At 50.3% G+C, this 24,402-nt stretch overlaps 1 protein-coding gene across 10 annotated transcripts in view; it reads left to right on the top strand.

The window, feature by feature from the left end:
- Positions 1-24,402, top strand: part of MEGF11 (multiple EGF like domains 11) — a 366,564-nt gene that overhangs the window by 117,182 nt on the left and 224,980 nt on the right. For 9 of the 10 annotated variants that reach the window (XR_010839780.1, XM_067029616.1, XM_067029613.1 and 6 more), the window contains exons 2-3: positions 16,580-16,685; positions 21,392-21,493. Coding sequence is in view for 9 of the 10 variants with exons in the window: in XM_067029616.1 (XP_066885717.1) it covers positions 16,588-16,685; positions 21,392-21,493 (200 nt within the window). In the remaining variant the exon portion in view is untranslated. Of the gene's footprint in view, positions 1-16,548; positions 16,686-21,391; positions 21,494-24,402 lie in introns of those variants that run through there. The other variant, XM_067029612.1, reaches the window with a different exon arrangement.

Here is a 24,402-nt window from a genome sequence, read left to right on the forward strand (position 1 = left end):
CAAATATCTTTGCACTCAACCTCAGTTTGCTCATGCAGAAACAGAGACTTGTTCATTGATTCATTGATCCAATCATTGGCTAGTTATCAAACATTTACTCACAACTGACACTGTGCCAGGTGCAGAGAACCCCCCCCTTGGAGAGGACCCTCTCCTCCCTGTCATCTGCTCTTGCTGCAGAGAATCCCCATAGAACTTTTTAGAGCTGTAAGGGGCCTTAGCTAGAGTACAAATCTGGCTCTAAAATTACAGGACTGTCAGTCAACGTCCTTTTATAAATGGAGAACCCGAGGCCTAGAGAAGCCATTAAAAGCCTTCCCATGGCTGGTGGGTGATGCTGGAAAGCTCAAACTCAGGCCTTTAAGCCCATGTCATCTCCTCAGGCAAGACTACCTGAGAAGTGATTCTAGCTCCTCCTTATCAGGAAACAGCCCAGAGAGGTTCAGTGACTCATTCTGGGTCACACGGCTGATTATTGGTAGACCTGGGGGCGAGAGATCTGGTTCTGTGTTTCTCTGTCCCTGACCTGTTTTTCTTGGCTTTTGGTTGGGCATTTGGCTCAGGCCCTCCTCAGAGCCCACGGGCAGCCTCGTCAGCAGATCCTGTCCTGTCATAAGTCCTCCCCACAGCAACTGCGTCAGGCTGGTGGTCTCATTGCTCACTTGTTCTTCCCACCTTTATCCGCTGTGACACAGAGAGCCGTACAGCTCTACCATTTGACTTTAGTGATTGCTCCACAGTGGGTGAAATTGGTTTGATATAAATGTCTCCTCTGCCTTCCTCCCTTGGGGTGATTTTATCCTCCTCTCCACTTTGTAGAGTGATCCAGAGTCTGGCATGCGCCTGTTCTGCCTAGATATGTCCTTTTTTTATGCAAAAATGTTGCCAGGGCTACTGTTGAGCCGGAGGTTTCTTGGGAGCCGGGCTGCACTGGCTGCAGAATTCCGCAGCGCGCTGCCCCTTCCGCGTTGCCTTGGACGCATCCTAGCATCTGAGCGTTCCACAAGCAGGGCTGAAAGTTGAGGGCTAGGTGTGCTCTCACTTGTTAAGATACTAGAATATGTTCTGGGTGAGGCCCAGTATAGGGTGGCGCCCTGCTCATTCCTGGCACACAAACCACTGCTCTGCCTTGCTGGGGAATGGACCCCTTCTGTACTAAAATAAACTCCATGTCCTCTGAGGGCAGCAGAGGTACACAGGACTCATGTGCTCAACTATTGATCCCGTTCCGATCTCTTGCCAGTTATTGCTACCCACCCCTCCGCCCCCAGTTAGCTAGCTCTAGGGGTAGACAGTGAAAGATAGGGCTTATTCCTTTAAAGGCCTGTTCCCAATTTCTCTCCTGATTCCTCAAATCACAGTGGAGGTGAGATTGGTACATTTAAAGAAGATAGGTTACAGGATGACACAAGGGAAATACACACGGAGGACGTTGTAAACTAAGATAATCTGGTCTGGAGGTCTGGCATCCTTACCTGCAGCCTCAGCTATGCTTAGGATCATCAACCTGCCCAGTTCCTGTAGTGGAGGCACACAGCCTCCCCACCCATCTCCTGATGTCAGATCCCTAGGGACCTTAAAGACCATCTAGTACTTTCTCAGCTAGGTTCCTAACACCCCATGCCATCCACTGTATGTAATGGACTGACTTTTCTCCTGTGCATCTAGAATGGTATGAGTTATGAACAATCCTTGGGAGAGTTGACAAAACAGTCACTGAAATCATTTTCTGGATTCAGTGGTTCAGATGAGGAACCAGCTAAGAAAGGCTCCCTCTCAGCTTATAGAGGACAATGAAGCCCCAAGGAGGCAGGAGACTGGCCCAAGGTCACACAGCTGGCCCAAGCCCATCCTCTTCCCACAAAAGCACAGTGTCCCCTCTTCCTCTGCTCAAATTTAGTGAGCATGGAGGAAGCTCTGATCCAAAGAGATGACCCCCCTCAACCCTCCCCCACATGCCACACATAGCACATCCGCACACATACTTGCACACACGTGTGCACGTATGCACAAAGTCAGAAGGGCAAAGACAGACCTGGAAGCATAGTGATAGATAAGCAGGTAGTCCTCAGTTCAGATCTAGTTCATGCACTTCTAAACTGTGAGTCTCTGTTTCATCACCTGCCCATGGAGATCATAATGCCTGCTTCTTAGAGCCACTGTGAAGACGGGGATTGGCCACGTGCCCAGCTCAGTGCCCGGCAAAGGGCAGTCTCTCGGGAGCCATTCATTTCCTGCTTTCTTCCGGGGCTCAGTAAGATGCTCCATGGTTGGTGAGTGAACGGAATGTTCACTATTTGAGTCAGTCTTCATCCAGGTTCTCATCCAACAGGGGATGTTAACAGAGCATCCTTAGTAGGTGCTCTTAGGTACCGAATATGGCATTAGTACACAATGCTCACTGGAGCTCAAACTTCAGCCGTGGTTTGCCAGCCAGCTGGGCACACCCAGACCCTAGACCCAACTTCCTACCTGTGCCCCTCTCCTTTTCTTTCTGCTCCCCATCTTGGCACAGCCAAACCTCTGTGTGTCAGAGGTCCACCATGGCTTTGCAAGCTTCTGACCTACCTCCCGTTCTTCCCATCCCACTGAGTCCCTGTATGTGTTATGGCAAGTTTAGAAATTTGCGGGCACACCGGAGAATCAGAGCACGGGGGTGGCATGGTTAGACTTGGCACGAGCTTCCCATTTTCTACCTGTCAGTGATTCAGCATATTGGAGGTTGGTGCCTCACCGCTCGACCTGCCTGCGGAAAGGGCAGAAAGCAACTTGGAGCAGCTGGCGTCAGAGGGGGAACCTGCCCCCCACCCCCATCTTGCCTTGAGGAATGGGCGGTTCACATTTCTGAGTTTCCTGTTGAGATGGGAGTTAGGCAGAGAAGACCTTTTTGGGGTTCCAGTGCCTGCTACCAAAACCATTTTCTGCAATTGTGCCTGTTTCCTTTCCTGCCTCGGTAAGTGGATTATGGTGAATGCGATCACATCTCTTTGGATTTATTGGGATCTGGCATGATTTCAAGGGTCCTTATTCCTCAAGGCCTGTCCTTGTCCGGGAGAGGGTATGAAGTAAAGGAAATAAAGCTGAATAGATCATCAGTGTAGAAGCTAGCCTTGGAAACTGCTTTTCAGGAGAGAAAAAAAAAAAAATCTCACTGTCTCTGGGGTAGAAATGCACCCGTGAGCGTGGCCAGTGGCTTTGGTGGCACCCCAGGTAATTGAAGTTCCAGTTAACTGAGGCTGGGCTTCATATGCTCTTGGACACTGGTGCTCAGGATGGCCTGTGCCTGGCTGAGCCTAACTCAGTGACATGGCTCAGATGCTCCTAACTTCCTCTCCATCACCTGCCATGCCTCTCTCAGGCCTAATGCCTCAGTCAGCATTGTTCCATGGAACCCTCAGAAGGAACTGCTCCGACACGTTAAGCTTTTTAATTTAGCACACACCACGCATATATGCCCCCGGACAAAACAGAATTGATCTATAATTCTCTTAATGGAAGCACAGGCTTTAGTTGCTCCAGAAGTAGATCGTTACCTCTTCCACCTTTTGTAATTTTTTCCCTCCTATTTTTTTTTAAACACCACCGTGGTCTAAAACTGTGATGTTTCATTTCATCCCTCCAATGCCAGACATTTCTTTTTAGACCTTTAATTTATAGCATGTTTGTTCTGTTTCACTTCATTCATTAATGTTCTTCCCAGGCCCCCCCATGCCAGAGTCTTTGTGTAATGCCCTTTTACAGTAAGCAGGTGCTTTTATCCTTAACAAACACTTTCCTGGAAAATACTGAAATAAACAATGAATAACCAGACCAGGAACGCGGTGAGTGTGGGAGTCGTGTGCCATTCTTCAAATTAAACCTGGGAAGATGAGGATAGATTTTGATCTGCCGTGGTGCTGTTTCGGTGACCCCTTCCTTTGGGAAGGGGTGCAGGGTGCTGATGTTCTGGAAGGTGTGTGAGTGTCTTGCTCCTCCGGAAAACCAGAGTTCAGAAGAACCATTTTTCACGAATGCTCTTGACTGTGGAGATGGCTGTCAGACACATCCTAGGCCAGAAACGCAGCCGAATTGGCTTCCGGTTCTAGACTTGGAATTATCTCTTGCCTAGACTGTGGGGGCCTGGGCAGGGCTAAATTGCAAACTTACTGAAATTCATCTTGAGTCCCTTTCTCTGCGTTCTGGCAGACGTGCCCTACCCCAAGGAGGTGGTCCTTATTGGAGGATCCTAAGAAACCCATTCTCTCTCCCTGTACACACCCCCTCCAGCCCCCAGCAAGAGAGTGATGACCACATTTTACTCAGTGTTTTACTGTCTACAGGCCCTTCTCATAATCCTCATCTCTTCGGCTCTCAGGACCCTGTGAGGCAGGTTTTCTTACTACTCCCACTTCACAGAGGAGGAAGCTGGCGCTCCCAGATGTTAAGTGACCTGCCCAAGGTCACACAACTGGTAAGAGACAGAGCTGGGGTTAGGACCCAGGAATTGAGACCAGAGTTCCAGGTGCTTGTTACCCCTGGAGGAGCAGAGCCTGGAGGACTGAGCGGGAGCTGGAGTGAGGTGACACTCCCTGGGCTGACCTGACCAGGCTGTGAGCCAGGATTCATCAGTGTGTCATGGACAAAGGGCTGCAATAACTTTCCTTTAAAAACCTGAATACTTGGTTCATTTATTATGCTGGATAGAGCTGACCAAATCATACATTACCCATCCATTTTCAGTGTCATCAGATCATTTTGGGTCTTTGAAATGGCATAATGTTTTTAATCACAGCGTGGATATAATCACAGCATGGACACCGGCCATTCAGTTATTCTGGCAATCCCCGCCTGCACCCCCGCCCAGCTTGATGGCTTCCAGGGCTGCCTGGAAAGCTCCATAAAGTGGCCTGTGTCCCTAGGGGTAGCAGGCTCAGGGCTCGTAAGTCCCTGCTCTTTGGTAATATGCACCCCAAGGAGCAGTGTGGGAGAGTCTAGGCCTGGGGGAGGGTATGCTATGGGGGCACTGACAAGGGGCCCTGCCTTTTTTTGCAAAATGAAGGTGGCTTTATTGTGGTTTTATTAAATTGAAAAGCTGACCAGCTCATCATAGAAAACATTGACAGAAGAGTATAGAGAAGAAGGTAAGTCACCTAAAATATCATCCCCCAGATGGCTTTGTTAACATCCTTATGGGCGTCTTTCTTTTTTTTGTTTGCTCTCAGTACACACACCACCCGCATGTACGATGCGATTGTAACATTCATGCTACTCATGCTACTCTGTAACCTGTGTTTTTCACATGATGATATATGAGGGTCCTTTCCATGGTAGTGAACTTACGGGTATCATCTTTTATTTATTTATTTAATGTATTTTTTTCCTATTCTTTTTAAAAATTTTAATTAAAAACAAATATCACATATTAATACATATATGTGGAACCTAGAAAAATGATACAGATGAACTGGTTTGCAGGGCAGAGATTGAGACACAGATATAGAGAACAAACGTGTGGACACCAAGGGGGGAAGTGGGGGTGGGTGGGTGGGTGGTTGTGTGATGAATTGGGAGATTGGGATTGACATGTATACACTGGTGTGTATAAAATGGATGACTAATAAGAACCTGCTGTATAAAAAAATAAATAAAATTAAAAAAACAATTTTGTTTTCTATTCTTTTTTTTTAATTGAAGTGTAATTGATTCACAGTGTGTTAGTTTCAGGCCTGCAGCAAAGTGATTCAGTTTTCTATATATGTATTTTCAGATTCTTTTCCATTGTAGGTTATTACAAGATATTGAATATAGTTCCCTATGCTATACAGTGGCTGTTGTTTAGCTGTTTTATATATAGCAGTGTGTACCTGTTAATCCTTGTTGTTTAGCTGTTTTATATATAGCAGTGTGTATCTGTTAATCCCAAGCTCCTAATTTATCCCCTCCCCCCTTTGGTAACCATAAATTTGTTTTCTATGTCTGTGAGTCTATTTCTGTTTTGTAAGTTCGTTTGTATCATTTTTTTAAGATTCCACAAATAAGTGATATCATATGACGTTTGTCCTTCTTCCTTCACTTAGTATGATAATCTCTAAGTCTGCCCAAGTTGCTGCAAATGGCAATATTTCATTCTTTTTTATGGCTGAGTAATATTCCAGCATATATATACCACATCTTCTTTATCCATTCCTCTGTCAATGGACATTTAAGTTACTTCCATATCTTGGCTATGGCAAATAATGCTGCAATGAACATTGGGGTACATGTATCTTTTTGAATTAGTTTTCATCTTTTCTGGATATATGCCCAGGAGTGGGAGTGCTTTACATATATTATCTTAAAATATGTTTGCTTTTATTATTAAGGTGATGATAATGCTCATTGTAAGAAACACTAATATAAGAACAAAAATGTTTGACTTAAAAAGCACAAGTCCTGGGCTTCCCTGGTGGCGCAGTGGTTGAGAATCCGCCTGCCGATGCAGGGGACACGGGTTCGTGCCCCGGTCTGGGAAGATCCCACATGCCGCGGAGCGGTCTGGGCCCGTGAGCCGTGGCCGCTGAGCCTGTGCGTCCGGAGCCTGTGCTCCGCAACGGGAGAGGCCACAACAGTGAGGCCCGCATACCACAAAAAAAAAAAAACAAAAAAAACCACAAGTCCTGTGATGTTTCTCTCTTCCCCTCCCCTTACAGATGACCACTATTAATGCTCCAGTGTATAGGCTTCCATATTTTCCCACACATCAATATCTTTAATGTTTGCATAATATTTTATTTTGTATACATGGTGGGATTTATTTAGCAAGGACCCTACTGATTTAGGCATTCAGGTTGTTTCAATGCTGCTGAAATAAATATCTCTTTATTAAGAGATGATATAACATTCTTGAATCTATCCTTGGCCTTGGTCAATTTTTAAAAGTTAAATTGCAGAAATTTAAGGAATGCTTGGTTAAAGATGTAGACTAAAACATTTTGTTATATATTGCCAAGCAGCTTTCTAGGACACACCGATTGATGCCCATTTCCACAACCAATGCACAGGTGTAGGACCCTTCAGGTTTTGTTGGTGTCTGGCTTCAGATTCTCCTGGCCTAGATGCATACAGAAGGTGCCAGAAGGAAACCTGGAGAGGCTGCCCTAGTCTGTAGACTGACAACCATGCCCTCCTGTTTAGCTCCTGACTGGTGAGAAGAGGTCCCCAACGTGTGATGGGGCAGAGGCTGCCCTGATGTGGGCCCTGGGCTGGACTAGAGCACGAGACAAGAGGCCAGTCTTCAAAGGGGGTGCTGAGGATTGGACAGAGAGGTAGGCAGGAACTTAGGGTCCCAGCCCTCAAAATGCCACCGATGCCTACATTTCCAGTGCTGGGCTGCAGTTTAATCCTCACAAGAACCGTTCATTCTCTCACCCTTCCCACGTAGTCAGAGAGGAAAAGGAGGCTCAGAGCAGTGAAATGACTTCTCCACGATCCAAACCTAGAGTCCAGTTCTCCTGCCTCTGCTGCTTTATCTTCTTGCTGCTGGGCGATGGGGCAAACCCAATGTGGGGGTGAAGAGAGAGAAGAATGTGAGGAGGGGAAGGGCAGGGAAGGGAGACACGCTGGAGGTAAATTTGTAGAGCTGGAAGAGTCCAGGAGATGGTACAGTCTGACCCCAGCCTCTGGGACAAGCAGAGAGTGAAGCTCAGAGAAGGAAAGCAAACCGTCCCAAGTCACCCAGCAAGTTAATGACTTAGCAGGCAGAGAGAAGAATGGGGCCACGGAAAGCTGAGCTGCTCCTGAGCTGAGCTGGAACTCAGGAGGGAAGACCCAAGGGAGAGAGGAAATGTAGCTGCTCTAAGTCCTGACAGAGTAGAGCCGGGAGACTGGACAAGCTTGGGAACAGGCTGCCCACCTTCAGAGGGGGCAGCCCTGATCAAGACTGGATTCAGAGGCAACTGGTATGGAGATGGGCCAGATTCAACCTGTGGGGATGGTATGCATCAATTCCAGCAAAGGTCTCTGATACCCCATCACATTTGCCTGAGGCTTCCTGCCGGGCAAAGGCCTCAGTGCTTTGAAGTAAGCCACATCCTGGGTCCACTGCTCTCTCACAGCCATTCCCACACACCCTCCAGCAGGTGTTTGGGGTCCTGGGGCAGGACCTGCCTGAGTTGTCTTTGTGTCCAGTGACTGACAAGTGTTCGATAAATGTTTGCTGAAAGGATGGATGAAAGATGAGACCATCTTGGTAATTGTACATTTAAGACTGACCCTGGAGTCACCAAATACATATAACCAAGCCTAGATTTTCTAGCAGGGGATTTTTCCTTCAATATTTACCCAGCTCCTTACAAATTCTAGAATTCAGAATTAGAGAGTTGGAAAGGTCTTTGAGATGGGGTGGGGGGATATGAGTCAGCAGGAAACTAATATTTTATTGAGCACATTCTGTGTGCTAGATTCTGGACCAAGCACTTTACCTGCTGACTCATCTGATATCCTAACAGCCCTGTGAAGTTGGTCTTACCTCATGTGATTGATGTGAAACAGCCCCAAAACAGGTAAATGACTTTATCCAGGTTATGTAGCCAGTACAGTGGAGTCAGAATTTGAATGCATGTCAGTCCAGCTCCGCTTTTGCCTTCCATGAGCCCTGCCACCAATGTGTCATGTGAAGTCACCTGGGGGCAGTTTGCCCTCGTGTGGGATGAGGTGTTGACAGGTGATGCTCCCAGGTCTGTGCGGGTGCCAGTTCTGGTACCACGTGGCTTGCTGTCCAGCTGTTCATCCTCGCAGCTCAGCCCAATGGGGAGGCTTGACCCAGTGATGGGTCACTCTACAGGGCCCCAACCCTCAGTGCTCTTTTCCCATCTGGGCATCTGTGGTTGCATCTTGTGGTTTTAGAAATGCTTTTTTGCAGAGTGAGCGGGAATGGGGTCTAATCCCCATGGGGCTGTATGGCCCTGAGTGACTGACTTGTCTGTGAGGGTTTTGTGGATGCGGCCATGATTTAATGCCAGGGCATGTGAGGTTTCCATAGTTCAGAGAACCCCACAGCCCTGGGAGAGGGTGGGAGAAGGAGCAGAGCAGGCCCGGAGTGAGCTGGGTTGATGAGGGCACAGGCAGCCTCCGGTTTGGCCAGGCCAGTTGAGTGTACCCTGATTTGCAAAGAAATGGAAAGATGGAGATAATTGCTCTCTGAGAAGTGAAATGGCCTAAGAGCACAGATAAGTTTTCTCCGTTCGTCTTCAGAGGGGCTGGAGGCTGGGGGCACAGCTGCTGCCTGCCTGGGAACGGGAGGGCTGAGGGCTCAGAGCCCAGGGGTTGCACATAACGGGGGAGGGAGGCAGGTGCTTCATGAATTTGTTGGTTTCTACACCTCTGTCCACTCCCCCTCCCCGCTCCCCTGCCCTGGGAATAGGCTGTGATTTCTCTCTGAGCCTGACTAATGTCAGGGCCACTTGGTCTCCGCACGACTTGAGGGCACAGGGACAGGACAGTCTTCTGACCCTGATTAATGGGCACTGCAGGCCTCCGTGGTGCCATTTTCAGGATTTGTAGCCCGAGGCTTCCCGGCCAAGGAGAAAGCAGAATTGCTTTCAATCAGTTTGGGGGAGCCCTTGGACGAGGACGTTTACCATGTCTCAGGAGGCGACTCCAATCCCCTGTTTTATCCCAGTGGGCAGACACCTGGCGGGGACCCCGTGTTGACGCTGGGAATTTCTGCTGTGCTTCTGCGGTCAGGGAATCACTCTTTTGGAGATTAAGAGCCATGGATTTCTTTTTTTAACTTTTTTTTTTTTTTTTTTTTTTTTTTTTTAGGTGCAAGGCGATTAGAAAGCATTCAACATAAGCCCGGGCCCCTGGTGGGATTGCTGGAGGGCAAGAGGCTTCATCAAGGCGAAGCGTGAAGCCTCTTAATTTTGGGCTGATCGCTGCTCGTCTTTTCCTCTGGCACTAATCAGACCCCAGCAAGGCCAGTAAACAGAGAGGGGCTTGGGGAGTGGGAGCCAGCTGAGAGAGCAGGGGGAAGATGAAGGGGAAGGTCCACTAGACAGGATGATAACCTTGGCATTTGCCCCATTGCGTGCAAACTTGGCTTTTTTGTTTTATTCAGGAAAAAACAGAGGAGTGTGTGTGTGTATGTGTGTGTGTGTATTCTATAAATAGAAGATAGAAATCTCTCTATACACCCACATGCCGGGAGGAATGTGAGACGTTTGCTTTATCAGTGCCAGTTTGGGGTTTGCTTCTTCTGCTTCCCGAGCCTGAAAGCGCCTTTTCATGAGGCTCTCGGACCACCAGTCAGTCCCCCATTGCAGCTTGAGCTATTGAGTGGGCTTCAATGCCCGCCTTGTGCTGATTCCTGGAACAGATATACCCCGGTGCTGGCAGGGTGGCCCAGGCAGGAGTCTTTGAATCGCTCTCAGGACGTCACAGTGCCCACTGTATCCATCGCCAATGGATTGGTGTCTCTGCAGTGCAAGGTCAATGCAGGGTGGAATGCCCCATACCGTAAGACCTTCTCTCAGGACAGGTCTTTGGTGGCCTCTGTCAAGACAAACACAGGCAATGTGGCTGATCCTGAGGCTCGGGACGGCTGAGAGGTCGAGGGGAGTGGTTGGCTGTAGAGTGAACAATTTGTGGAGTCGACAAAGATGGATTGAGCCCCCTCTCTGTACAGGCAATGGTCTGGGTTCTGGGGACGGCAATGAACACAAGAGACCAAAACCCGTGCCCTCGAGAAGTGTGTTTTGATGGTGTGGTACAAAGGGAAGGAAAATGATGGGCAGGATCTAAGGCCCAGAGGGAAGAGCTGAGGCCACATCCAGGTGGTTCATATAGGAGAGGAGCGCTTTCCAAAGTTAAAGCAACCATTCAGCAATGTAAGACAGGGCTGACAAGCGCATGGCACCCGTGTGTCCCTCTCCCATCCAGTGCCCACGAGAGGCATTACTAATCAATCATGGCATGTTCCCCTCAGCTCCTTTTCTCAGAAGAGCATTCCAAGCAGCCACTACCAATCGATCCCCAGTGTTGTGACTGGAAACCTCCCAGGACCCACAAAATAGTGCCCAACCACTCCTGCTGCCAATGCAAAGTTGTTGAGAAGGAAGGGCTCCCTGGAGGAGACTGGGATGGACAGAGAGCAGGTTCCAGCTACACGGACCAGGCTCCAGTGTCCAAGATTTTGGCACAGTCAGGAGGACTAGGCAGGTGGTGGAAGCGAGGCAGGTGGGGGAGATTTTTGCACAGATGGACCATGAGGTCATCACGACTGATCCTGGGGCAGAGGCCATCTGTTTGTCTGTCTGCCCTCTGCCCCAGTTTTATGCATCTTGCTTAATATGAGCAGCTGGTGTCTGGCCAGGTGTGTGTTGCCATCAGAGAGACAAGCTGGACTCTACAGGTGCTGGTGCTGGCGGGGCCCCAGCAGAAGGCAGGACCCTCCGAGGATGCTGCCATCTGTAAGGTCTGCTCAGCCTGCAGGGCCAACCCAGGCCAGGACAGAAGGCCCAGGCTAGGAGGAGGGGTCCTTTGCTGTGATGTCAGTGTCTCTTTAACACCCAGTGGCAGAGTCCCTTTAACACCAGGTGCCAGGCACAGAAGGCCCTCAAGTGTTAGCATAAACAAATGGATACAAACTCTAAGGATGCAGATTGGCAGGACCAGGGCTTCCTCCAGACTTGACCTTGATGGAGAGGAGCAGAGTTTACCAAACCAGTATCCTGAAGAAGTCTGCTGCTACAGAGGTCACCACTAGAAAGTTCTGTGGGAAAGACTGGGTGAAACAAACAGGTCTCTTTACTCTGGGTCTTCCCAGAGCCTAAGGTCTGCTCAGATACAATGTGCATATTTAAGATGAGGCCATAGCATGCAGCATTTCCTGAACTTCATCTCTCAGGGAAATCTTGGTCTGAGAGATTTTTTTTTTTTTTTTTTTTTTTTTTTTTTTTTTTTTTGCGGTACGCGGGCCTCTCACTGTTGTGGCCTCTTCCCGTAGCGGAGCACAGGCTCCGGACGCGCAGGCTCAGCGGCCATGGCTCACGGGCCCAGCCGCTCCACGGCATGTGGGATCTTCCCGGACCAGGGCACGAACCCGTGTCCCCTGCATTGGCAGGCGGACTCTTAACCACTGTGCCACCAGGGAAGCCCAGTCTGGGAGATTTTTATCAGTATCTCGTGGGACTAGCGCTTCATAGAACAGAATGTTTGAAAATGCCTCCCAAAGTTTCCTGTGCTGCCCGCTTGTGCTCTGCAGGGCACACCTCCTAGACCCTCCAGCACCACCTGCACGTTCCTGCCTCCAGTCGCTTGCTTATGCAGTACTTCCCCTGAATGCTGTCTATCTGCCCTCTCCCTTTGCGTATTCTGGGCGCCTTAAGTCCCATGCCCTCCACCAAGTTTTCCATAGGCCTCCAGGGGGACTTAACCGCTTCCTGCTTTCATCTCCTCAAATGGGCTGCAGCTGACTCGTGTTCTTTCTTTGTGTCCTGGAAGCACAGCCCAGGGCTGGGCAGGTGGCGCTCCAGGAGTTTGATTAGTTCAGGCCCTGCCAGGTGTGCAGAGTGACTACACCTGTGGGCAGGTGTGAGCCTCACCTCCAGTTCAGCAGGCGTAAAGCAGCCATACACCCAGTCAGGAAAGACGTTTCTCCACCTCTGGAACGTCACTCTCTTCCTCTGCTCCTTACTATGCTGGGAGCATGGGCCAGAGGGGAGGGAACCAGCTGATCTATTTACATGCTCTCTTCCTCTGAAGTGAAACCAGGGGCATTTTCTTATTTAATTATTAATGCCCCCAATCAGATGGTGACTGCTGTGTTAACCTCTGTTACTCCAAATAGAGTCGGCCTAATAACCACCGCAGCGGGATTGATTTTCCCTCAGTCATCTCATAAGTATATGTCTTTGGGATCTGTCCTCAGAGAGACAGAGCCCGGGGAAGCCCCATTAAAGTTAATGACTATGAGTTGCTCCCAGGTGGGGATGGCTCCTTTCTGGTTGCTCTTCATTCTACCTCAGTGAAGTGTCGGAGACAAGTAGAAACACATTTTCTAAAATCAGTTCCCGGGCTTCCCTGGTGGCGCAGTGGTTGAGAATCCGCCTGCCGATGCAGGGGACACGGGTTCGTGCCCCGGTCCGGGAAGATCCCATATGCCGCGGAGCGGCTGGGCCCGTGAGCCATGGCCGCTGAGCCTGCGCGTCCAGAGCCTGTGCTCCGCAACGGGAGAGGCCACAACAGTGAGGCTCGTGTACCACACACACACAAAAAAATTAAAAATAAATAAATTAATTAATTAATTAAAATCAGTTCCCAAAAGGAACTGACTGGCAACAGACTAGGACTTGATCCCAGCCTCAAAGCATTTACGGACACATCGGAAAGATGAAGTCAACCTGCTGGGAAGGATGTCAGGGCAAGATGGGAAGTGATGAGCTCTGGACCAGCTGTCCGGGCTAGAAGCTACATGAGTGTAGTGTGCTGGCATGCAGTAGGTGCCAAGCCCTGCAGGGGGCGGAGCGGGGCTGGGGCCTAAGCTGGACCTGGTGTGGCAGGTGTTTGGATGTGCAGAGTGAGGAAGAAGGGCATTGAGGGCAGGGGGGCCGTGTGAGCAAGGCTTGGCAGTAAGAAAGAGCAGGAGATGGGGCCAGCCTGACTGGCGAGGAGGGATGGGTGATAAGGTTGCATCTTTTAGACTGGCCGCTTCAAAGAAAAAGTCTGAGGGCTGAGGGGGTCCTAGGGGAGTCACCTCTTCCACCCACAGGCTGACATCTTTCTCCCCCGACCACACCACCACAGAGGTGGACTTGGCCTCAGATGGCGAACTTTGTGAATACTGGTGACGGGGCTGATCGAGGCTTGGGTGTGAGTCCTGGGGAGCATTCCCTGCTCCGTAGCCTTGACACACACACAGTAACGGAGGAGTGAGGCCTCAGACTGTGTAAATGCCACCTGGCTGGCGGTGTCCTGTGCTCCCGCATCCATTTCCACCTCCTGTGTGCTTATCCACACACCTGTTACCCTCTCTGTGCCCTGGTACCCAGGTATCTCACTGCCCAGTGGGAGTCAGCCAAACTGTCCTGTCCAGATCTGACTCAGAAAGAAAGGTTTTCACAAAGATTTCAACAGATCTCCCAAATTATAGCCACCATCCTAGTTACCTCCATCTGCCACCCCTCTTCTATCACAAGGATCAAAAGGGGCCAGTGGGCTTCTCTGGTGGCGCAGTGGTTGAGAGTCCGCCTGCCAGTGCAGGGGACGTGGGTTCGTGCCCCGGTCCGGGAAGATCCCATGTGCCGTGGAGTGGCTGGGCCCGTGAGCCACGGCCACTGAGCCTGAGCGTCCGGAGCCTGTGCTCCGCAACGGGAGAGGCCACAACAGTGAGAGGCCCGCGTACCGAAAAAAAAAAGGGGGGGGGGGCAGAGGCACCGTCTCCTCTAGTCCAGGTGGCCTCACCCTTTGATATTCTAAGCTTCGTAAGTTTGAAGATGTGGCCAGAGGGTCCTCTCGGAAGAATGCTGGAGATTACAGGAGTGGCCAAAGTAACGAGACAGGGCCGTGGAGAGAATCAAGATGAGGCGTTCTCTGCAGTTTGCGTTCAGACTTTATGCCTTTCAGCGCACCTGTCCCTTTGTTTATTTCGTTACTTGATTTATTTGATGTCTGATCAGCCCAGCCCTCACCTGGAAGAAGATGCCCATCCTCCAAACTCAGTGCCATGTCTTGGGCAGGCTCTTTCGCCTCCCAAAGGTGAAGGTCTCGCCTTCTCTTTGAGGAGAATGTGTTGAGATGACCCGCAGCCCTAGCGCTGTGTAGGGTCCAGTGAGCGTGGCGCCCTCTGCAGGTGCTCGTGGGGCCTCCGAGGCCTGGGGGCAGGTGGGGTGAGAGTATGGGGGAGTTAGGAGCGGCTGTGGCTTGCAACTCCCAGACTGCAAATTGTGCGGAAGCACCAGAATCGCTTTTATCTTTCTTAACCGATTTTCAGAATCCATTTAGCCAGATTATTTCCAGATCTCAGAGAGAAAAACCTCATTAATCATCATTTGGACCCCCATAGTTACACAGACTTTGTGACAATTTGTTTATCTTTGAAGGAGCTGCTAAGAAAGAGTTTAGCAAGGAAATTATTGGGGCTGGGAGGGGAGAGTTTAACCTTTCAGGAAAGCAGGCACTCCATTTCGCTTCCCTCTGAGTACAAATAGGGGTGTGTGCAACATTCATGTTACTCTTCCTTGTCCCCAAGAAGGGTGAGTGCTTCTCGTTGGTAAACTCCAGGTCAGTGGACTAGAAATCCTCAACCATTTCAATCCTGGGGACCCCTTTCCAATGTCAAAAGAGCTTCTATACCATCCCTGCCCCCAGTTGTTAGAAGCTGCTTTTTTTTTTTTTTTTAATGTGGCTGATTGAGAATAAAAGGTCCTTTGAATTCAGTAAAGCTTTTAAGCAAATCACGATCACATCTGTGAACACGTGAAATATAGTGCTATCTTTCTGAGTCATAGTGTTTGTTCAGTCTGTAGCTGATGTTTGAGCACATATGAATTGCAGGTCCCCGGGGGGTGGCTCTGGGGCCCCCTGCACCCTCATCAGGTGGGAACCCTTGGGCAGTTCTCTAAGGCTGTAGGACCACGGAGTCCTGGACAGGAAGGGGCCTCAGAGGTCATTTCAGCTGCTGCCACCTTAATGGTTCTCTGCCTTTATGAGGAGCCCTTTGTTGGGGAATCCTCAGTTCAAGGACCAAGGGGCTTGGTATCTGTGTAGGCCCACTTAACCCCTGACTCAGGCTGTCGCTTCAGGGGCTAGGATCAAACTCTACAAGCTGATTCCTCAAAGCCCCTTACCAGACTATCCAAGCCCTTCGCCCCCGGTTTGGTATGACGTGCAGAGATGCATCACCCTGGGTGTCAGTGGCTGACACTGGAGATTACAGGAGCGGCCAAAGTAACGAGACAGGGCCGTGGAGAGAATCAAGATGAGGCGTTCTCTGCAGTTCTCTGCAGAGTTCTCGCTGAGATCTGGAAATAATCTGGTTTGTTGGACCAGAGCTGCTAAGAAGGGTTTTCTCAGCTTACCTGTACCCAGGACCATACCAGACACCTTTTTTCTCTGTCTTCATTGAAGGAGGGAGTAGAGAGAGGAAGTGAATGGGCAAAGCACATCAAAGATGAGGGAGAAGGGATGGGGGGAGGGTGTTGTCCTTAAGGTAGAAGATCAGGGGTTCTTGGTCCAAGGATGGGCTCAGGGGCCTGAGGGCACCCTGAAATCACAGCCAAATGTCGTGCGTATGTGCATTTTGTGGGGGAGAAGGTCTGTAACTTTCATTAGAATCTCAAAGCAGTCCATGAACCAAAAAACTTTCAGAAGCTCTGGCCTAAAATTTCAACGTTTCCCTGACTCAGCCTTCCCACTGCCTGGTTACTCAGAAGTGGTGAAGTGTTACGGTGTTAGTCAAAGCCTGCAAGTGTGAAATATCAGCTGCTCATTACGTGATGACGATGGGAAACCTTACAGCTTAGCGAGCCTCTTCCACCGCTTCATGCGAAGAGTCTCGGCCCCAAACAGATGCCTGGGAAGACGGTCTGATTAATGACGCTGCCTCCTTTGTTCTCCCGCGCAGGGCCCAGGATGGTGCTCTCAGTGGCAGGGCTCCTTGTCTGCTCCCTCCTGCAAACCGTCCTCTCCCTCAACCCCGAGGACCCCAACGTGTGCAGCCACTGGGAGAGGTAAGATGCGGTTTTTGGACAGCCAGGCACTCCCTCGGGGCCTCACCCTGGGCTTGGCACTGTTGGGACAAAAGCAGTAGCAGGAGGTACAGAAGCTGTCCACCAAGGGCCTGCAGTCCAGCTGGGGACACAGCACAGATGCTGAAAGGTGGGCCAAAGCTGTGAGGATTCTGTCTGAGACTCAGTGCTCTGGGGGTCAGGGTGGGGGCGTTGAGTGACAGGCAACGTGAATGATGCAGTCTGGTAGTTGACAGTATTCCTCCCTGCATTTGCACTTATAGCCATTTTACAGATGAGGAAGTAGAGGCCCAGAGAGGCTCAGTGCCCATCCCCAGACAGGCGGGGTGCAGTGAGAGACTGTGGTCCAGATGAGTTGTCCTCCAATGCCACGATACCTTCCTGGTCTCCCAGGACTGGCAACGATTCAGCAGCTCAGGTGTGCGGGGCAGCCAGCAGCCTGTTCCGAGCAGGGTAGGTGAGGGGGCCCTGCTGCTTCTGATCTGGTGGGGTTAGAGAGGGCTGACAGGGGAAGGGCAGCTGCATTCTGGCTGCAGCACTAGGTCCAGGGGGAACAGGCCGGGGCTCTGCAGATGGCCTGACTTTGAAGCACAAGGTGAAAGTATCGATTTTGGTGAGCAGAAAGACAGTGACCAGAGAACCAATCAGGAAAAACCAAATTATACCCTGGAATTGATTGGCCATGCTGACCAGGATGACTCTGTCACTTAGATGTTAATAAATCAAATGAATAAAATTAAGATGAGGGCCCGATGGGGGAAGCGGATGGTGGAGGGCGGCAGGTGAGTGGGGAGGGCCGAGCTCCATGCCTGTGAGGGTGAATGCCCCAGCCCCATGGCAGGGAAAGTCCCCTCACCCAGGACCTGGCGGGACTGGCTGGGAGGCAGGGGGATGGTGCCCACACCAGCGTGGTCTCCAGTGACCGGGTGCTCCGTGAGGGGTCCCGACAGAGTCGAGGCTGGAGCGGAAGGCAGCGTTGCCACCAGCATGCTCCTTTTTGGTGAAGTGGGAAGAACACGAGATCGGTGATGAGACCTTGGTTCACACCAGTCTGGGGTTTTCCATCTGTTAGCCCTGTGACTTTGGGGATGTCTCTGAACTACTCGGAGCCTACGTCTGCCTCTGTAAAGTGGGGGGAAATCGTTACCCCTGCCTCACAGGCTTGTTGGATGATCAAGGTACCAGTTTCATGAAAGGGCTTTGAGGACCATGAAGCTCAATTATTGTCTTTTCTTGCTGACAACTCCAGCTTTGCAGGAACAGTTATCACAGACTTTACTGCACATCAGGCACCCTGAAGTGCAGGTGAAAAGCAGATTCTCTTGGGTCCTCTCCGCAGAGACTCTGATTCCGTAGTCTGGGGTAGAGCCTAGGCATATGCAGTTTTCATAAGCTTTCCACATGATTCTGTGGTGATCCAGGCCCCTTACCTCTTCTAGTTTTGGTGAATGTAAACCTTTATTTCCCAGTGGGTGAGGGAGAAGGCAGGTGACTGCCACACTAGTCTTTGGTTTTCAGACTTCACTCTCAGCAATCCCCGTCTCATCCACCTTTCCCAGCTGGGACTCCGTTGCTTCCTGCCAAAGTCTGTGCTGTATCCCGGCTTCTGGAACGCCTCCTTCCTGTGTGCTCACCTCTGCCTTTCCCAGTGCCTCCAACCTCTCCTCCAGGAAGCCTTCCCTGATGGTAGGGCCCACCCTGACTTCCCTTTTCTCTGAGTGCCATTTGCACCAGTGGATCAGTCCAAACGTAAACCAAATTCACTAATTTTCTAAACCTGCCTGATGTGAATACATTTGGAGTGTGGAAATATTCTGATCCGAACCTGCACTGAGCCGGTGTTTCAGGCTGTTCAGGCTATCAGCTGAAGTTACTGCTTTGACGGGAGGACAAGGAGAGACTCCAGCAGCTAAAAGGAGGTCTGGGGCTTCTCCTGCCCCTAGGGAGGAGGTCTGGCTGTGATGCCCTGTGCCACCAGGCACCTCCTTCTTCTTGGCTCTTCCAGCTGAGCTCCACTGCCATCTACACGTGGATGAGTTTAGTCTGTGTCACTCCAGAAACACACCCAGGTCCCCGGAGACCGCTTATGGAGAATTTCCCAGCTGGATTAGTGCTTCTGGCAGGCTCCTCATTAATTATGCCCTTCCACCATAAAACCCAGCAGAAAGACCTCCCCTGGCTAGCAAAGCCCAGCTTTACAAGATTAATCTGGCCCCTCGTTAGCATGTTGGCAAATGAGCGTTGTTAAACCACCCAGCCATGAAACCAGGGGCACACGCTTCACCCGGGGACTTGGAGTTGGTTCAAGTTCTGCTTGCCTGACTCGCTTGGCTCAGGGCACCCCTGCAGAGCTGGATCTGTTCCCCATGACACCCTCCCCACCGTCTCTGTTGGGCTGATGCCCTTTCTCTGAGCACCCACTGTCCCTGTCTGTGCCAGAAGGGGTGCCTGATTCCCCCAGGTGCTTAGCAAAGGCAGGGAGTCTGGTCTGTGTGTGGTCTTGCTTCCCATCCCATATTATGGTCAGGGAGGGACTATCCCTCAGTGCCTGGCAAGGAGGTGTGTCACTGCTAGTCATATAATGATGATGGCCAGCATCTATTAGACACTGACAGTGTACCTGTTAAGCATTTTATGTGTATTATCTTGTGCTGAGCATTTTACCTGTGTTATCTTGCTTTACCTTCCCACCACTCTGAGAGATAGATACTATCACTGCCATCCTAATCCTTGCAATAATGACATGAAGTCCCTGGTAATATTTATCATAGGTTTAAAGGTAAGGAAATGGAAGCTTATACCAGCTAAGTATTATGTCTAAGGACAGGCTGCTAACAAGTGACAGGGTTCAAACTTGACCCACAGCCACTGTACTCTTATCCTGCCTCTAAGAGAGACTCAGTAGAGATGCAGGAGCCCAGGGTCATAGATTTTCAGAGTTGGAAGGGTCTTTGGGACACCAGGGGCGGGTGTTGAGCTCAATTTCTCCAAGCCTGGTGATGAAATGGGTTCAGGCCATGTCTGCATAGACATGTGCCTCTGACGCACATCTCTGATGTGCCGGCTGGTAGAGGCTCAGCAAGGACCCTTCTCACATCCTCCGTGCTCCAGAGAAACAGAATTTCCCACCACCCTGAGTACATGTGCATTGCTGATTGCTCCTGGCTTCCTCTTTCTGAATTCTAGACCTTTGACATTTCTGGTAGCAGAGAGTCTGCTAGAGACCCACTCGGGGGGCTGGCCTGCCCCAGCCCCCATGCAAGTAAACCGACAGTTTTCTCAGGCAAAGCAGACGGGCTTTTATAACCTGGACCTGGCCATCTGGCCCAAGTGAGTGAGCCTTCTGGGGAAAAACACTGAATAATACCAAATGACATAAAAATTAACCCCTAAAATCTCAGCTGAGGTCCTCTCCCAGCCTGCATAGGAAGTGTGAGTCCTCACTTTACACCCTGGCTTGACTGCCTTTTCATACCTCTCCTGCCAGCACGGGCAGGTGGAAAAGCTTATTTTGATGAAGCTGGGAGCTGCTTCCCTGTGGCTTCTACTCCCTGGTCCAGGTTTACAGTTAACAGGCACGTAACAAGATATCACTTCGATGAGGAGGTCTGGGGGCATGTCCTCGTTGCATCCCCAGCTATACTAGAGACATAATAAAGCAGAGGGTAATGGGTGACCTTGGGGAAGTCACTTAACATCTCTGATGCTCAGTTCCCTCATCTGTAAAATGAGGATAACAATGCCACCACCTTCCTTATAAGATTGTGTGAGGGGACTTCCCTGGTGGCGCAGTGGTTAAGAATCTGCCTACCAATGCAGGGGACACGAGTTCGAGCCCTGGTCCAGGAAGATCCCACATGTCGCACAGCAACTAAGCCCGCGTGCCGCAACTACTGATCCTGCACTCTAGAGCCCGTGAACCACAACTACTGAGCCTGAGAGCCACAACTACTGAAGCCTGGTTGCCTAGAGCCTGTGCTCCACAAGAAGAGAAGCCACCACAATGAGAAGCCTGCACACTGCAACAAAGAGTAGCCCCTGCTTGCCACAACTAGAGAAAAGCCCACGTGCAGCAACGAAGATCCAACGCAGCCAAAAAATAATAATAATGAGAAAATTTTTTTTAAAAAGATTGTGTGAGGATTAAGAGGGCTTAAAACATTTAACACAGGGCGTTCAAATATTAACAGTTATTGGTACCAGATGTGTGGCCTGGACAAGCTGCCTCTAAGCCTTCATTTCTTCATCTGTAAAATGGGACCACTTATTTCATAGAGTTGCTGCAAAGATCAGCTTCCATGCAAGTGCTCTGAAGACCATAAAGACCTGAACAAACATTAAGTATTTTAAAACTTGCTAGCTTTGGGCCTTCCAGAGACACATAGAATAAATGGAAACCTTCCTTTATTCATTCTCTGTTAAATGAACAAATGAACCAGAACTTTGAAAAGTGAGCTGGGCCACAGGGCAGTAAGTGATGTGTCCTGGATCTAACCTGGAGTCAGGGAGGTTTGAATGCAGAGAGTACCCAGGGTAGGAGGAGGAGAGTGGGGTTGGGGTGGGGGGGTTGGAGCCCCTGGACCCTTGGCTGTGGGGCCTGGCTCCCCTGGGGAGGGAGACCCCATCCTGAATATCAGCTCTGCCTCCCAAGTGCTGACCGCAGCTTCCATCTCCTGTCTGGTTCTCAGCTATGCCGTGACCGTCCAGGAATCGTACGCACACCCCTTTGATCAGATCTACTACACGCGATGCACAGACATCCTCAACTGGTTCAAGTGTACCAGGCACCGGTGAGTACCTCTCTCGGATGGTGAGTGGGGGAAAAGAGGCAGGCCCTCAGGCTCACCTTCCTGCCCCCCCAACAGATGGAGTCAGTGCACCGCCTGCATCCCCTTGGTACCCACTCTTGGTACTCACGGGAGAGGCTCTGCTGAGGGCTTCTTTGTAGTCAGAGCAGCTTATGGGCAGGGCAGGCTAGAAGTGCTAGAGAAGTACTGCCCTTGGAGGGCATCCCTCACCCAATGACAGATGGGGAATTAGTGGAAAAATATGCCAGCTTCCTTACCCTTAGGGTAAGAAGTTCCTTACCCAACTTTGAGGCATGTTCTGCACATATCTGTGGGCCCCAGTGGGATGGAACCTCAGTCACCCACAGCAGGAAGATGCTCAAAAGTACACCCTGAATTGGCTGCCTTTACTTTCCTGTCTCATTTTACTACACCCCTCCCAGTGCTTCTTAGGATCATCTCCCAGATAAGCTACTTGCTTTTGAATCCTTGCCTCGGGGTCTGCTTCCGGGGGAAATCCAACCTCAGAGGGCCCCTGTCAGAGCACATGTAGCCCCGTGCAGCGCACCCGGCTTAGAGAACAGGGTGCAGGCTATAGTCCAGCATCTCCTGGCGCCTTGGCCAAGCTGCCCATCGGAAGCACTCCATCTGAACGACTGCACGTGGGAATTCTGCTTCCTTGTCTGAAGTTCTCTTGGAAATCATGCCATGCCCTCATGGCACCAGGGAGACAGGAGAGGAAGGAAGAGAAAACACGTTTTGTTGGATGACCCTGCACAAGTCACTGTATTTTGGGACGCCCTGTGTACTCATCAAACATGTAATGATCCTTGCCCTACCTACCTGCAGGGTCAGGGATGTGCAAATACTGTGAAAAGAGCAGGGGAAAGTGGGGAAAAGTGAGGTATTAGATACAGGCAAGGTAGCTTTGTTATTTGAGGGGTGAAAATTCAGCAGATGAAGGCTCAGTGAGGGAGTGAGAGAGAGGCTACCTGGTAGGCCCGTTTCCTAGTTTCTGAGCATCTGTGTTGTTTCCAGATTTTTTTTGCTTCCTCTTTATGGGCCTGGTTGCTCTTCGAGGTTATGCAGGAATCATGGTGGACAGAAATATGGATGGGGAAACTTGCTCTATGCTGGAAGGCCAAAGTCCTGGTTTTCTTTGTGGGTTTTGCTAGTAACTTGTGAAACACTGAGCATAGATATAATAGCTGCTTTAAAATCCTTGTCTGCTAATTCCAACATCTGGGTCGTCTCAGGGTTGGTCTTCCTTGATTGCTTCTTATAGAGGTACAATCTTCTAGTTTGTTTAATGTGTGTAGTAATTTTGAATTGTATTCTGGGCATTATGAACAACAGAGACTGTAGAGACTGAATTCTCTTGTGTTCCTCCAGATTTGTTGTTGTTGTTGTTGTTTGCTTGTTTGTTTTAGCAGCCAATTAACTTGGTTAAACTCAGTTTCCAAACTCTGAAAGTTCATATTTTCAGCCTTTGCTGGACTGCTTGGAACCTGCCCTGTACACGTGTAATTCAGGGGCCAGAAGTTTGGGCAGAGATTTTGTGAAGAATATGGGGCTTCCTCCCTGTGGCTCTCTCCTTTCTAGGGTTTCTCTTTTCACTTTCTAGTTGCTGGGTCTACCCTCAGCTTGTCCTGTGGTTCTTCAGACCAGTAAGGCTGTGTGTCCTCTATCTGAATTCTAGCCACTTGGAATATTGTTGACTGGGGCCTGCCCTTGGGCTCACCTTTCCTGGTGTCATTCCCTTCTTCGAAGTGTCTGCTTCCCTCCAGTATCTGCCTTTGTTCTCTCTCTAGTGTTTTTCAGATAGTTGTTTTTTATATCTTCCCCAGATTGCAGAGTTGTTTGCAGGAGGGTTGATCTGATAGGAATGCCTCAGCCATTACTGCATCCCCTTAACCTCCCCTAATTGACCAAGTTAACTGCCTGTGGCCCTGGTCAAAGGCAGAGGCAGAAAGAAAAGTCCTGCTCCCTCCATGACTCTGTCAGGCCCTGTGCCAGAGCCAAGTTTGCTCTGAGAAGTGGCTTTGTTGGGTACTCGGAGGCTAGCGCTTCCGTCCATCACCACTGGGGAAGGGTGAGTGAGTGGCTGCTTATTAAAACAGGCTGCAGGGCTTCCCTGGTGGCGCAGTGGTTGCGAGTCTGCCTGCCGATGCAGGGGACACGGGTTCATGCCCTGGTCCAGGAAGATCCCACATGCCGCGGAGCGGCTGGGCCCGTGAGCCATGGCCACTGAGCCTGCGCGTCCGGAGCCTGCGCTCCGCGATGGGAGAGGCCATAACAGTGAGAGGCCCGTGTACCGCAAAAACAAACAAACAAAAAACAAGCTGCATTCCTGGAACATGAAGTATTTTGCTGAATTATTGAGTCGCTTTGCAGCTTTCCTGATGACCCAGAGCATGCTGACAGCAGCAGCATCAGTCTCCTTCAGTGTGGAATGGCTTGTTTGAATGCAGCATCCTTCTGATAGCAGCCTGGCCCCTGGCCCCTTCCCTCTCCTTCCAGAGGAAAGGAGCCAGCAAGGACGGGAAGGTAGAAGCAGTGGGGGACATCTTTCTCCAGGGAGGCTTTAATGATTCTGAGACCACCTCTCCACTGGAAGGGCTTGGGGATAACTCTGGGAGGCATGGATTGAGTGACTTCTTAGTCAACCCTGAGTCATTCTTTATCTCGGAGGTTTATACAACTCCTGAAATTGCCGGGAGCTGCCTTCCTGTACAGGGGAAGTAGCTTCACTTAGAGGCTGGCTTACCGTCCCTTATGGATTTTTGACAAAGTAGAATGACCTTAGTTTGCGACATTCCCAAATATCACAGATTTCCCTGGAGTCCTGCACTGTCATCTGTCATAAAGCGAGGGCTGTAAGCACTGGGAGGGCTGGCCCAGCCTGTGCTGTA

Source organism: Kogia breviceps, chromosome 3 (assembly GCF_026419965.1).
Source record: "Kogia breviceps isolate mKogBre1 chromosome 3, mKogBre1 haplotype 1, whole genome shotgun sequence".
NCBI lineage: Eukaryota > Metazoa > Chordata > Mammalia > Artiodactyla > Physeteridae > Kogia > Kogia breviceps.